This window comes from Gavia stellata, chromosome 6, assembly GCF_030936135.1.
Source record: "Gavia stellata isolate bGavSte3 chromosome 6, bGavSte3.hap2, whole genome shotgun sequence".
Lineage (NCBI taxonomy): Eukaryota > Metazoa > Chordata > Aves > Gaviiformes > Gaviidae > Gavia > Gavia stellata.
This window is the reverse complement of record NC_082599.1, coordinates 56001455-56015114: the sequence shown is the minus strand read 5'-3', so window position 1 is coordinate 56015114 and position 13660 is coordinate 56001455. Positions and strand designations below refer to the sequence as shown.

At 37.3% G+C, this 13660-nt stretch overlaps 1 protein-coding gene across 1 annotated transcript in view; it reads right to left on the bottom strand.

The window, feature by feature from the left end:
• Positions 1-11298, bottom strand: part of POU6F2 (POU class 6 homeobox 2) — a 312117-nt gene extending 300819 nt beyond the window's left edge. Inside the window, exon 1 of the mRNA XM_059819000.1 lies at positions 11194-11298. Coding sequence (XP_059674983.1) covers positions 11194-11298 — 105 coding nt within the window. The remainder of the gene's footprint in view (positions 1-11193) is intronic.
• Positions 11299-13660: the final 2362 nt, after the last annotated feature.

The window sequence follows — 13660 nt, the reverse complement described above, 5'->3', positions numbered from 1 at the left end:
CTTCTTCTCTCTTTGTTTGCTGTTTTTATTCACCCTTTGACTTGGAGTTGAAGAATTCATCTGACAACATAAAGTATAGAAAGAGGGAATTTAACTGACATTAATTTCTATGAATTTCATTTGTTTTCTTTTTCAGTAATCCAGCTGTACTGACTGAATAATGCTCTGGAAACATAGATCTTTGTCAAATGTCGCAGAAAGCAACAATGCAGCCCATGGGGTAAAAAAAAAAAAAAGAAAGAAAAAAGAAAAAAAGAGATAAATAGATAAATAGATTAAGCCTTTTGTTTTAAGCATACTTATTTTAAAACTATAATGCACTTGATTGATTGAGAAAGCAGCCTTTATTTTGGTCTTCTTGTGTTGTCAGGTACTGACTACTATGGTTTGACTGGTGCTCACTTCCCTCCCTTTCATGTTTTCATGACTGCCAGCAAAGGTACAGATGGTGGCCGGTAAAACAGGACTTGGCCCTTTCATCTTGTCTTTTTTTCAATTCAGAACGGATGTTAAGGAACACCTATTTGTAGCTAAATAAGGCTTAGTCCTTCCTCTCTTCCCCCAGTCTGATTTCTCCCTATCCCTTTTCCATTTCCATCCGAAAAAAATGGAAATTCCAGTCCATCTGTTTGGGCCTGATTCCCATTTACACTACGGTGGTTTTCTATCATTCTGGAAATATAAAAGAGCTTTGAAGTACACATAAATAAATTACTCTTACACCCACTTTACAGCTGGTTTGTACTGCCAGATGGTATAAAGAGGTCTCAGTACAAAGTAGAATCAGGCTACTATCTCCAGGGGCTAAGCTTCTCAAAAAAGAAAAATAACCAAACACAAGCATTAAAAAATGAAACAATAATAGCTATTTTTAATAAGATTTCTCTTTTCAGGTGCCAATTTCAGTCTTGGTCTCTCCAGAATTAAGGGAAATTACATAAGAATTTTTACAGTTTGCCTTGCAGGACTGATTGGAAAAAAAAAGTACTAGTTTGGATACAGTATAATTAATATCAGTCAGGGCGTGGAGCACACTGGGCTCAATTTTAATGTCCTTCTCTTTTGCTTTCTGTGCCTTCTTCGTGGTTAGCTTGGGAGTCACATCACACACTTCATAATTAATCAAGCATTGTACACTACACTGGTAAATTTGCTCATGTAAGGGCTTCTGAATCTGATGTAACAAGCTTAAAAGCTGCTGCTGATCATGTTTACCGAAATGTAACTCTGTTTAGCTCCACAGAGTTACTTGTGATGCACCTTGGTAAACATCAGACCACAAAGAGATCCCAAAAACACATCCTGAACATACTCATTTTTAACGTCTGTTTGAGGTTTAGCGTGCTTTTACTTTCTTAGGGAAATATGAAGCTACTTTGCAGGTTTTTTAATTTAGAGAGTAACTGAAATTCACCTACACACCCTAATAAATGCCTGTTGTATCAGAAATGAATGACATCATGATACCATTGAGGTAAAACAAATTCTCAGCACACTGGCCAGATTAAAAGCACAGATCCTTGTACTGTTCTTAATTCAATAAAATGCTGTGGTGCTTCATGGTCAAAAGGAAATACTCCTTCGGCAGCATGTGTTTCTACTGTGTCCTTCATGGAAGAGTCAAAGGGTACTTTACAATCCAATCCAATGCTGGATATAACCTTTTAAATAAATAAACTATGGTTTAAGGATTTAGAAAGCACTAGATCAAAGAATGTAATCTTTGAGATCTAATAACTACAGTGATGGGTCTAGCATAAGGACATGAGCAGAATAGAACAAAGCTTTGCTGAATATCCACAGTGCCTCTTGGGTTAAAATTCATTACAAAGTCACTCTAAATCCCTAGTTAGGGGGCAACCCTCAATTTTTCCTCTTGCTAAGAATCCAGCATGAACTTAAAAAATAAACAGAAACCAATATATTCAGGGCAAGAAACTCCAGTCTTCAGCCATTTTTTTTGTTGTTTGACTATTCAAAATCCAGGTCTTATTTTCCAAACACCTGCCAATGAGTCCATCGCTTACCCCTCCACGATTTCAGATGTGGCCTCCAGGTTTTTGCCTACACCACCCGCGCCTGCCCTCCCCCCCCAGACTCCTACTCTCCAGGATTAACTGAGTGGAGTTGGAGAACTGGCTTTTTTTTTTTTTTTTTTCAGCTGTACATGTCTGTATCCCATTGAGGCCAGGTGAGATCCAAGCCTTCAGCCTCACATAGTCTAATGCACAATACAGTGCTCACATGAGCTTTCCCGGTAAGTCTGTGGGGATACTTGTGGATGTGCTTAAATGGTTTCATGATCACCCTTCAAATAAGCAACAGCACTGAAACAAACAAACAAAAAGATGAGTGTGTTCAGAGCCATTGCAAACCCTCACGTGCTGTTTTAGAGCACTCCAGTTTGTCTTCTGTCAGGCTTTGAAATAGTGAGCTTTGCTCACCAGCTTGCACACACAGGTTTTCTTGCCTACTTTGGTGAGAAGCTGGAGCAGGTGGTGAATACTGCATCCAAACTTCTGGAAAAATCCTCTTTTCTTTTTTTCCCCACCATGGGCATTACAACGCACAAACCATCACTTCTGCCTACTGTTCAACCAGCATCTTGTCAAATCTGGCTGCAAGATTAAGCTTCCACAATTCTGAATTCAATATTGCAACCCTAAGGATATAAGAACCAAGCTGGAACATTCTGTTTTTTGGGGTTGTTTTTTCCCTCTTAATGGAGAAAATTGTTTCAGCTCCGAGATCACAGTTTGCCCTGACTATAATGATAAATCATCATGAATGACACTAAGTGAAATGAGTTTGATGTTCTCTGCTTTATTCTTCCACATTAGAAGCCACTTTTAAATTTGCCACAACTTTCAACCTTTCCTCCAAAAGACTGGGAGCTTCTTGTTTGCAGATATTATTTCTGCTTTGTATAATCCATTTGAAGAATGTGAAGCACGTTTTGTACACAGAAGGGGGTGGGCACAATGAAAGGAAGGTAAGACTTACGGCCAGAAATCCTGCAATAGCTGTTTGTTTCCTAGAGCAGCATAATTCTCCTTTATTCCAGATTATTTTATTTCACTTTAAACAGAACAATTTTCACAGGAAACCTTTCAATTTTTCCTTCATTAACAATGTCTAAGCAGGAAAAAAGCATCAAATGAGAAATTTCCCCTCATGTACTTCAGGGCCTGATCCTGCCTTCAAAGAAGACTGAAAACATTCAGGCCTTACTGGAACAAAGTCCTGCCTAACAAAGCCAGAGGGAAGTCCAGGACTCTAGAAGCATTCAGCACTTAGCAGCATCTGGTTCTAGTACTAACAGCTAGAATCATCACAACAGTATCTCAGAACTGCCAGACTTAAACATTAGCAGAGTTGTTTGCATCTTCAGCCCTTTTTTATTTTTAAAGCTGGCTTCAGCAACAATCAGGCACAGTTCTCTATTGTTATGAATTAAAAAATAATAATAATCACAGCCTTTAGTGTGTTATACTATGAATAAATGGATGCTGATGCTAGTTTGCCATTGATGGGAGACAATGTGATTTTAAGTCTTAAGCTTTAGATAAGGATTTGAAATGTTTTAGTCATTAATAGTTGCTTCAGTCTTAGTTTGTTTCAGTCTTAGTCTATGCTGAAATTTTATTTCCCTCCCCCTCAAAAAAAATGACTTCCAGAAATGGGCTAAAGCCTCCAGCTTTTAAAAATAAAAAAAAACACTACACAAAAAAAAAAAAAAAAAAAAAAAAAAAAACACACCCAAAAAAAACCAAAACAACCACCACCACCAACAGACTTTTTATTCTGGTAAAACTCCTCCATACTTCACTGCACATGAAACATGAGCAAGAACACAAGCAAAGCTCAAGTAAAAGCCAAGTTAGAGCTTCACAAGTTGGCTCAGTAAGTGGAAAAGCAGTTAGAGATGTAAACAGTTTAGTGAAAAGGACAACATTCTGATACAGAATTATCTCTTATAATATGTCTAACAGCAGCTGTTGTGTAATACTATTAACATGACTTTCACTAATCTGCCCGTAAAAACCTCATGCCCTGTTATTTAATAGCGCTTGAAACTCTTGTTTCCATAGCAGGGGGTGACTAAAAAACCACTTTTGTCTTTTACTGTTGCCCTTATAATATTTCCTTTTTGGAAGTGCCATTACACAGCTGGATTGTGTCTTCTAAACACACGCAAGTCCGAGATCCTTGAAAATGCTAGAAACTTGTAAAATAAAAATTACTCAATGGAATCAGTGCCTGAAGTAGCATGAAGTTCCTTTCTAACATTTTTTTTTTTCCTTTTGCTTAAGGACCTGTTTCTCTTTACAATGCCCTTCCCCATCTGTGGGTTCAGAGCCCCATCCTGGAAAGAGTTACCTATGGGAATATATCATATTTAGCAAATAGTTTAGGTAACACTCACTGGAAATATCACAGGATCAAAAATTACTCCTGCAAGTAAGATTCTGCAGCACAGATATTGGATTTCTTTTACAGTAAGGTGGTACAAGAAAGCCCATCAAGACAAGACCCATCTGTTTTGACAAGAACAGCTATCAGTGTCCTACCCTGTAAATCCTCATTCACATGAGCAAAGAGCATCGGACAGCTGTGTAACTACACCAGAGAGTGAGATCCATTTCCAAGGCTCTCACCTCTGAAACACATTTCCTCAACTTTAAGTATACGCACCAGTGTGAATGACATCAATTGCTATTACTCATGTGAGTAAAAAGATGACTATGCATAAAAGTTTGTTGGACCTAGTGTTGCTATAGTATAGTATGGCATATACAAATTGTACCGCTCTTGGATAGAAAAAACAGTCTTCTTAGTAACTACAAAATGTATTCTAAACAGCTTAATAAAATTTAATTTATATCCTTCACCATGTAAGTATATAAAGATTGGAATAAAGATTTTCGGGTCCCTCGTGTCCTGTCCTCCCCCCCCCGCCCCCCCCCCCCTTTTTTTTTTTTTAAACTTTCTCCCACTACCACTTTTTAAATTGGCTAGAAATTTAGAACAGTCTCTTGATCTTCAAAATTTTCTTTTGATCTAATGGTTAGATAAAGCTCTCCTGTGGAACAGCACTACCAGTCAACAGAGAATCAGCAGCAAATATCAACAACTAATCTTCCTCTTTTGAAGAAATAGTCCTACATATCACAGAGGTTTCAAAGCCAACAATAAAACAAAACCCCTGAAGCTATAGTCCATTTACCTGTAGCCCTGACACCCTCAAAAAATAAAAGTGTTCAAGAGCCTTGAGTTACTATCTTAATCCTAATAGTCAGTTCTAATTATAAAAGAGTTTGCATTGCAATTATTTAGCTAGCATTTAAACCAGACTTTGTTATATTTATTAGCAGTGACAGTTACTCAATGGGCAAGTTGGACCAGATCCTGCAAAGTGTTATTTACGTGAGGAGCCCCATTGAGTTCAGTATTGTACTGTGCGCCTGAAGATTTAGCAGCTGCAGACTTCTTATACAGGCTTAAGTGATTTGCTGACCAACTTTTAAGTACACATTTAAGTCCTGTTAAGTTTACGGAGAGATAAACACACATATATTCAGAACTGACTGATCTGAGGTCCTTCCTGACATTTTTACAATTGCAGAGTAAGAAGCAGCATTACAATCAAATGTCACTGAGAGATGTAAATCACAGGAAAAAAGAATATTTTGCCATGTCCTCATCTAATGTTGAAAATGCTATATACAATTTGCCTTCGACTGTCCTTTTATTTTCTTCCATTTGAGTTGCAGTTCGCATCAGAGAAGAAAAATAAAAGTCTTGTTACAGCTACAGGTCAGTGTAAGATAAGAGGCTCAGCACAGTCACTTCTACGTACTGTACATACAGAAGTGGCCCAGATTGGTATTTAGTTTATCGGTCTAGAATCTAGGAAACACAGCAGAGGTACTTGAATGTAAATGCATTGCCAAAAGATAAAAATCTACATCACTGGACGAGTGTCGCTTGCCCAGCAATTTAAAGGTCATCTGACATACTTTATTTTTCTCTTACAATTAGAATAATAGTGAATGTACACAGAGTGTAAATCACAGCTTTTTAAAGATTTGACCTCTTAATTGGTCTGACACACAAATTAACACTTGAGACAGCAGAGTAGCACAGAACGGAAAAGAATAAAGAAATTCAGTAAGAAAGAAATGACTAAAGATGTTTTTAGAGGGCTGTTTTCAATTAAAACCCAATTTTGGTGTGAAAACAAGAAAAATCTTTTTAAGCATGAATGAAAATGATAAAAATCCATCTTTTCTGCTGTAAAAACAAAAGTCAACAGAGAACTGCATTCTTTTGCAGGAATCCAGGCCTAGGACCAAAGAATTTACATATCTTAAATTAACGAGATCCAAACTCCTCTACAACAAATATTTATACTGTAAAATATTACAGCCACATTCCTGCATCTCCTTACAATAATAATTCTTAAGGACACAGTATACTAGAGAGCGTATACAACAGTGGGTTTCTGCGGAGATGGAATGCTTCATTATCAGAGTACCAGCTTGTTCATAAATATTAAAAAATATGTTTTTGAAGTTTTTCAAACATGATTCTTATTGTTTACATTGTCTCTCTCCCACTGAAAACAACAGTCAGTGTCTACCTGCCCATAAGTCCCTCTCTCACGGCCTCAAACTGCGGAAAACAACTGCTGGTGACTGTAAAGGACAACAATGTCTGTGCTGGACATATACACTAAGCAGACAAGAGGACAAGTAGTCTGACCTTACTTATGCAAGTAGTCATGCTTACAGTGATGGGTCTAATTCTTGCTAGAGAGAACAGGATTTGTCCCAAACTGTAGACAAAAGGGCACAATTCCTTGCTGTATTATAAAAGCAGGTCTTAAATTTATGTGTAAGATAGTTCTTTTCTGTTTGTATATGTTATAGGCACTTCCGTATATTCGTGAGAGATGGAAACGGGTATTCCAAGAGAAAAAAGACCCTCCCTACTACTACAAGAAGAATCACTTAAAGATTGCTCAAGACAAACTACATTATAGATCTGATCTTCATTTGGTAAAAATTAAACTCCTGGATCTGTTTTGATCTGCATTTCAAAACAGCACTGAGAAAAGATCAAACTTCTGAAGAGTGACCCATGAGTTACAGGAATGAATGGCTTCTCCGAAACATTTATTCCCCTCCTCTATTGTTGTTAATTGTGGGGAAAAAAAGCAAAACAAAATTAAAAAAGCAACAAACTAAACCCCAGAGCAGGAAGACCCACCTTGCACCTGCAGCAATGTATCAGCCTCATAAATTGGGCTTCAGAGCAGAACTCTCTATGGGAAAAGAGTGCGTGTTCACCCTTGCATAAATAGTTTTTACTGGATGATGAGATCACATGGAGGATACCATTGAAATATAGAAAATAAACACGGTTAACATGTAGAAAAAGAACTCAAACACAGCAATGATAACTGCAAACGCCTGCTTATTTGAAGAAGAACGTTACCTAATTTACTTCCTCACAGTTTACAGAGATCTAATTTAAGGTGCCCCCCTCCTCTTCCCGTTTTACTATATTTACAAGACCCAGTGAACACAGAAATGTGCAGCCAGCCCGGGCCCTCAGGCCGGTGGATCAAGATGGCAGGCTGGCCTGGGCTCCCCCGGGGATAGCAGAGCCGGAAGGGTGATTGGACACGGTGACCTGTCTGCATGAGATGAGACAAAAACAGGAGGGCTGTAATGCTGATGAACTAACCTGTCACTCACAAGCTCAGGTCTGGAAAAAAAAAAAAAAAAAAAAAGACGGGGAAAAACAAAAAAAAAAAAAAAAGAGAAAGGTACAGTACAGATTTTAGAAAGCATACAAGGTAGAGAAAATACAGCATAATTGGAATAATTAGGTAACGCATTTAACTACCTGTTCATTTAGACGGGCTCAGGATATATAAGGAATATGGCATAAAAATCCAGCTAATAGTTCCTATAAGAGCAAAACACATTGGGAGAAATAATGGGTATTATGGTTCAGCGTGCAAGGAAGGATGCTACAGACTATTGCTGACAGGGATTGGGGTTTCATTCCAAGCACTCCAGTTATGAATCAAAATCACAATGAGCAATGAGCTTCTAGATCTTGACACGCTAGGCAAGGAGGTTGTTCTTCGGAGTACTTGGGTGTTTAATTGCTTGCTTGGGGGAGGAAAAATCTAGAGGGAAGGTATACAAGCAATTCCGCACCTTGGAGCCAGTACACCCAGGTGCTAGGTAATAGTCAGGATTGTAGCACTCTGCCTACCATAGCCATCACCACTGGGAGCCACTGTGGACACTGGTGCTTGGAGACAGATGAAATCGAGAATATAAGGAAAAAAAAAATGGGGAAAATGCATTTAATGATGAGCAAATACTTGGTGTTGAAAATGCCTTTAAATCAGCGTGCTCCTGCTATTACTTTCGTGTCATACGCAGACTAGTGTTTGAACTACAAATAACTGCTAGTGTTTCTGATCTCCATTGGAGCAGAGATATACATGTATAGTTTGGATTTTTAATTAGGCAAGTTCATAGTCCATTAGCAGCAAACAAGACTGAATTTAAAGCTACATCTGCAGGATTAGTCAAAACAAAATTTAGTTCTCACAGCTGGAGAAAAATACAATTCTGCAATAAAAAGGCCAAATGATAAACATTTACTTAAAGTTTTTGCTTTTGGAGGTTTGAAAGTTAACAAGGACTCTTAAGAACTTTTCCTGAAACAATAGTGTCAGGAAATGAATGTTTCTTCTAAAAATATACACATACTGAATATGCAAATCTTCATTATTTATCAATGCTAAATATAAACTTACAGTGTGGAAAGATTTTATGGCATAGGGTTTGTCTTTTGATAGTTATTTTCCCTTGTCAGCTGGGTATTAGAGTCCATAGAGAAAGTCTATTGCTATTTTCAGCAACGTATGGTAATTATACTGATTGCTCTGTGCTTCCCAAGTTTTAAGTAACTCTTTTATTATACAATTAGAAAATACATCATTTTTATCTGGCAAAAATATAAACATTTTGTTCTATCTTCACATGTAGTTAATAACCACCAAACACCGGACAATTAATCAAAACAAAAACATACTTGAATGTTTTGTGGATTTGTGAACACATTTGGATGTGCACACTTACACATACGATACGTAAATATGCACACATACAGATTTAAAAAAAAAACGTTTGAAACATCTAACAGATTACCTTGCACAATAATAATATCCATAAATTCTGACATAAAAACTCCAAAGAAGTTAGTCACCTAAAATAGCGAAATGTATTTTTCTTTGAAGTGCATGCCCTTGTTATTGATTTTTAGGAAATGAAATACACTAACACACGATATAAACATTTTTCCAGACATTCACTGAACTTTTTTTTAATTGATGAAATATGGAATGTTACACACAGAAAAAAACATGCTCCTACCCTTTCCAGCCTCAAAACCACTTTCTGAGAGCTAGCAAGCTTTAAACATAAAATAGCTAACTTACACTTTCTTACATGCCAAAGCAAAAGTTACATTAAAGAGATATTACAAGCTTTGAGCTTTATCAAGGTTTCAGGGTACATTTTCTGTCAAGCGTACTTGCTCAAAACCTTACCATTGTATCTGCCTTAGAATCATTTAACATATTTCTTTAAGACTGAACAAGTTAACCCGAAAGGGTAATTAACCTGCTCCAAAATACATATTTTCACGCAGTGTAATACTGGCAGACATGCCCCACTTCCTAGGTATAAGCCAGCCTAATATAAAGCTGTTAATGTTTGGGGATTTTTAATAAAAAATGTATCTTCTATTTTTAAAATATTTAAAGCAATAAAAGTCTGTGGTAAACATGGTATTACATATTTGACATTTTCTGCCCAGAAATGCATTACTGTGTACGATGGTATTAATAAACCATGTGCTTTGAGGGACTTCTGTGCTTTGCCATAATTTAGTTGAAAACAGCATGTAGGATGCGTATTTTTCCACCATTGTATCAACATATAGGAAACACAAATACTATGTCATCACCTCAGCAGCATGCGTTCACTACACTGGAAACATATGCAAAAACCCACAAACTTTTGAGAGTTCAAAAAATACCCTTTGCCAGAGACTGATTTACAAGTCAGTGGTTAATAAGAAAGTGTTGAGCACTTAAAATTTTGTTAGAAAAAGAAAAACAGACACCCTCATCCGACTCCGGCTGCATTCATAGGAAAACAGCCCTCCCTGTACAACAGGACAAAATAATTTAATTTCTTTCCCCACTTCAGGTTATTATGTGGAGCAAATGAAAAGACAATGATTCTTCTCTCTTCTGGCTAAAGCTAGAAACAGCACGATTAAAACACACACATAAAAACTACAGACTTATCAAAAATCACAAAACAGAAAGAGAAGGACTCACTGACCCATTTGGAAGACAAAGACGACAAAACGGAAAAGCTCTAAAAATCAGCTTGTGAGGCCTTTGAGAGATATTCTTCTGGCATTTCATCACAGCAGCCCCAGACCAGTTCACTTCCCTGGATACAGGGAGGGAGAACTAAATAGAGCTGTTTATTAAAGCTGTTGTGCTGGATTGCATTAGGAAGCACGAGCAGACCACCTGGACCTTTCAGATTGTGGCAGTGTTTAATTTGCAGGCTGCCCCTCTGCAGCAGCAAAGACTACTACATTCACCAAGCTCAATCACACATTATCTGGGTTAGGAGTAAAAGAAGAAAAAAGAAAAAGAAAAAAAAATAATCCACAGCCTGTAGTACAGGAATACAGTCAATATAGAAATAATGAACAGCATTAGAAATAGAAAGCAACTCCCCAGCAAACATAACACTTTCACTCCTCAGTTCTTCTACTTCAGCACATTTAAACAAAATACAACGGTAAATTAATGAATACATTGATTTGGCAAAGCTCAGACTAAATTATAAACCGGGTTTATTAGAAGAAAAGCATGGTATTTTAGGTTTAACTAGTGATTCCCTGGCCAGATTATTGTGGTTCTTTTGCCTTTCTTACTTTCAGTACTACACTCGCTGGTAGCTGAAGATACAGATAGAAAGATGGTACTGTAAATATGAATTATGTGAATCATATGGTTAGACCCTTGTGGAAAAAAAAAAAAATAAAAGGGGAGTTGAGAAATGGCTGACTCCATACCTGACCAATTACAGCTTGCATGGTCCCTGTGTCCTGCTGAGCTGAAAGATCGCAATCCATCATATGTAGTCTTTGAAAAGGAGAATGGGGGTTTCTGGCATGCATCTGTCAATCAACTTCTGCACTCACAACCATCACCAAAAGCAAGGGAAAAAAAGTCAAGCTGCTCCACCAAATAGGATGAAACAGTCATGTGACCTTCAGCACACTCACACACATACATACTTCCATAGAACGTATGAATTTTCTGCAGATATGAAATGACATTGACAAATACCCAATACCAAGTAAATAAAGTGAGACAAACAGCTACTCACCAAAGACAAAACACTTGCTGTAATCTTCAGCCTAAAGATTTAATAAACCTAAAAGGTATTTTAAACAGAGGCTTTTCTTTTGAGCCTAAACTTTTCAGATAAGGTGATATAATTTTATATATGCAGACAGTGGTCAGAACTTTAACCCCTCGTGTCCTCTCGCAGCCTCTATTTTTTATTCCCCCCTTTGTACTTCTACTTTATGGCTGTTTGAGTTCCTATTTGTTTTTTTTCTTTAAGTTTCTTTTGTGTCAGAGTGAAGAGGCTAGCGTTGCCTTCTTTGGATGTGCACAAATTATGAGAACTTGATAGAAGACAATTGCTAACAGGAAAAAAAGGAGCGGGGGATGAGAAACCTGTGTCTGTACTCGCAAGGCAAAACGTGTCTCACTGCTTTACCCCACCAGAAGTCAAATGTTTTCTTTATTGGGAGTATATATTTAAGTATTAGTTTATGCGAGCTGGGATGAGCACTCAAAATATAAAATATTCAGACTATGTAAATCCTACTTACAGAATCCTTTCCATTTTGAAGGTTAGCAGAGTTTTGGTTCATTCACTGCTCCACTGAACTGACATAAAATGTTGTTACTTATGAAGGCAAACATTACCATTTTTTCTAATGCAAGCAGTTTGTTTCACATACCTTCCCCTCTGAGTTAAGATTTGCAAGAATTTCCAAGACTATTTTTTCTTCTTGTCAAAATGTATCAGCCACTTGTCTCCAAAAACTGAGTGTCGTGAACAACACGCTGCAGCATTGATTGCTGATATGTTATTGGCCAGTGATTGCTGAAGGGTGACATTAATGTAACCCGGTAGCACTTTAACCCTTCGAAGATCAATACAGTCCTCTGGCAATACAGTAGAACAGCAGCCCGTATAATTTTTGCCGTATTACAGCTTCATACAAATATTAGTGCATCTTTCTGCCCTCCTAAAATTGCATTTCTGTTACTAGTGCAAACAACCTGCTTTTCAAAGACTGTCAGAAGCAAAAATGCAGAAAAAAGCAGTCTAGTCTCTAAGCTTAATATAATGCACGCTTTCCATGTTAAGTAAGTTTCTGGCAATATTTTGAAATTATTATCTCATTTTTAAAGGTATTGAAGATATTGATCTTAGCATGTGATAGCCAAAGAAATGTGAGAATACCAACAATATTCCAACTGTAGGCGCAGCACTTGCCAGTCTAATATTTCTTACAATATAATTTTAAGCTCCGGCATCCAGTGGTGTTTGAAATGTGATGAAGCACATGTTTATGTGTATGTGTATGTGTATGTGTATATGTATGAGCATGTGTGTGCACACATGTACAGGAGAGAGAGAATTTATGTTGAGGGGAGTGAGATTGGCAGGGAATATCAAGTTTACTTTGCATTCTTCAAGTTTTTATAATACTTTTTTTTTTTAAATTGCTAAGAAAAAAGTTAAGAAAGGAAGTTTTAGTGCGTATTTCAAAAATCAGAAACAAGAAAAGAATTCGCATGTAGATGCATGGGGACCCAGAAGTGCTCCTAGGCCAACAAGATATTTTAGCTTAAAAAGTTTTTCAAATCAAGCATTTTTAAGAGAGATATACAATATTAACACTGAAACGTTGCCTCTGGGATGAGGAAGGAGTACTTGAAATGGTGCTTCCAACATCTGCTCTGCATTTCGCTTATAAACATAATTAAAATGCACCATTTGTGCTGAAATATTATCTGCTTCTTACTCGTGAAAGAAAATACACTGAACTAATACCTTGGGCTGCCTTTTGGTCAGCTGAGAATTTGCTGCGGTCTCATCCCTCAGGACAATTCTATGGAAAAACCAGGCAGTGTTGTGAAGGCCATAATCAACATCCATATCATCGCAAGCAATCCAAAATACAACTGGTAAATGGGGGAGTGAGTAGAGGAGATTGCCTCGGCTGTCTCCAGGAAAGCAGACACGCTGAAGGCAAATACTGTATATGAATTTGGAAAGTTAAGGATGTTTATTTTATAGTTTCTCTTCAGGAGGAGTCTTTTTGCTGTGGATATGCACAAACACCTTTCAATCTTCTTTAACTTATCTAAGCAACTAAACCTGACAATTACTACTGCGGGGTTTTTATTAGCAAAGACACTGACCTAGACATACGCTGCAGCACACAAATGAGC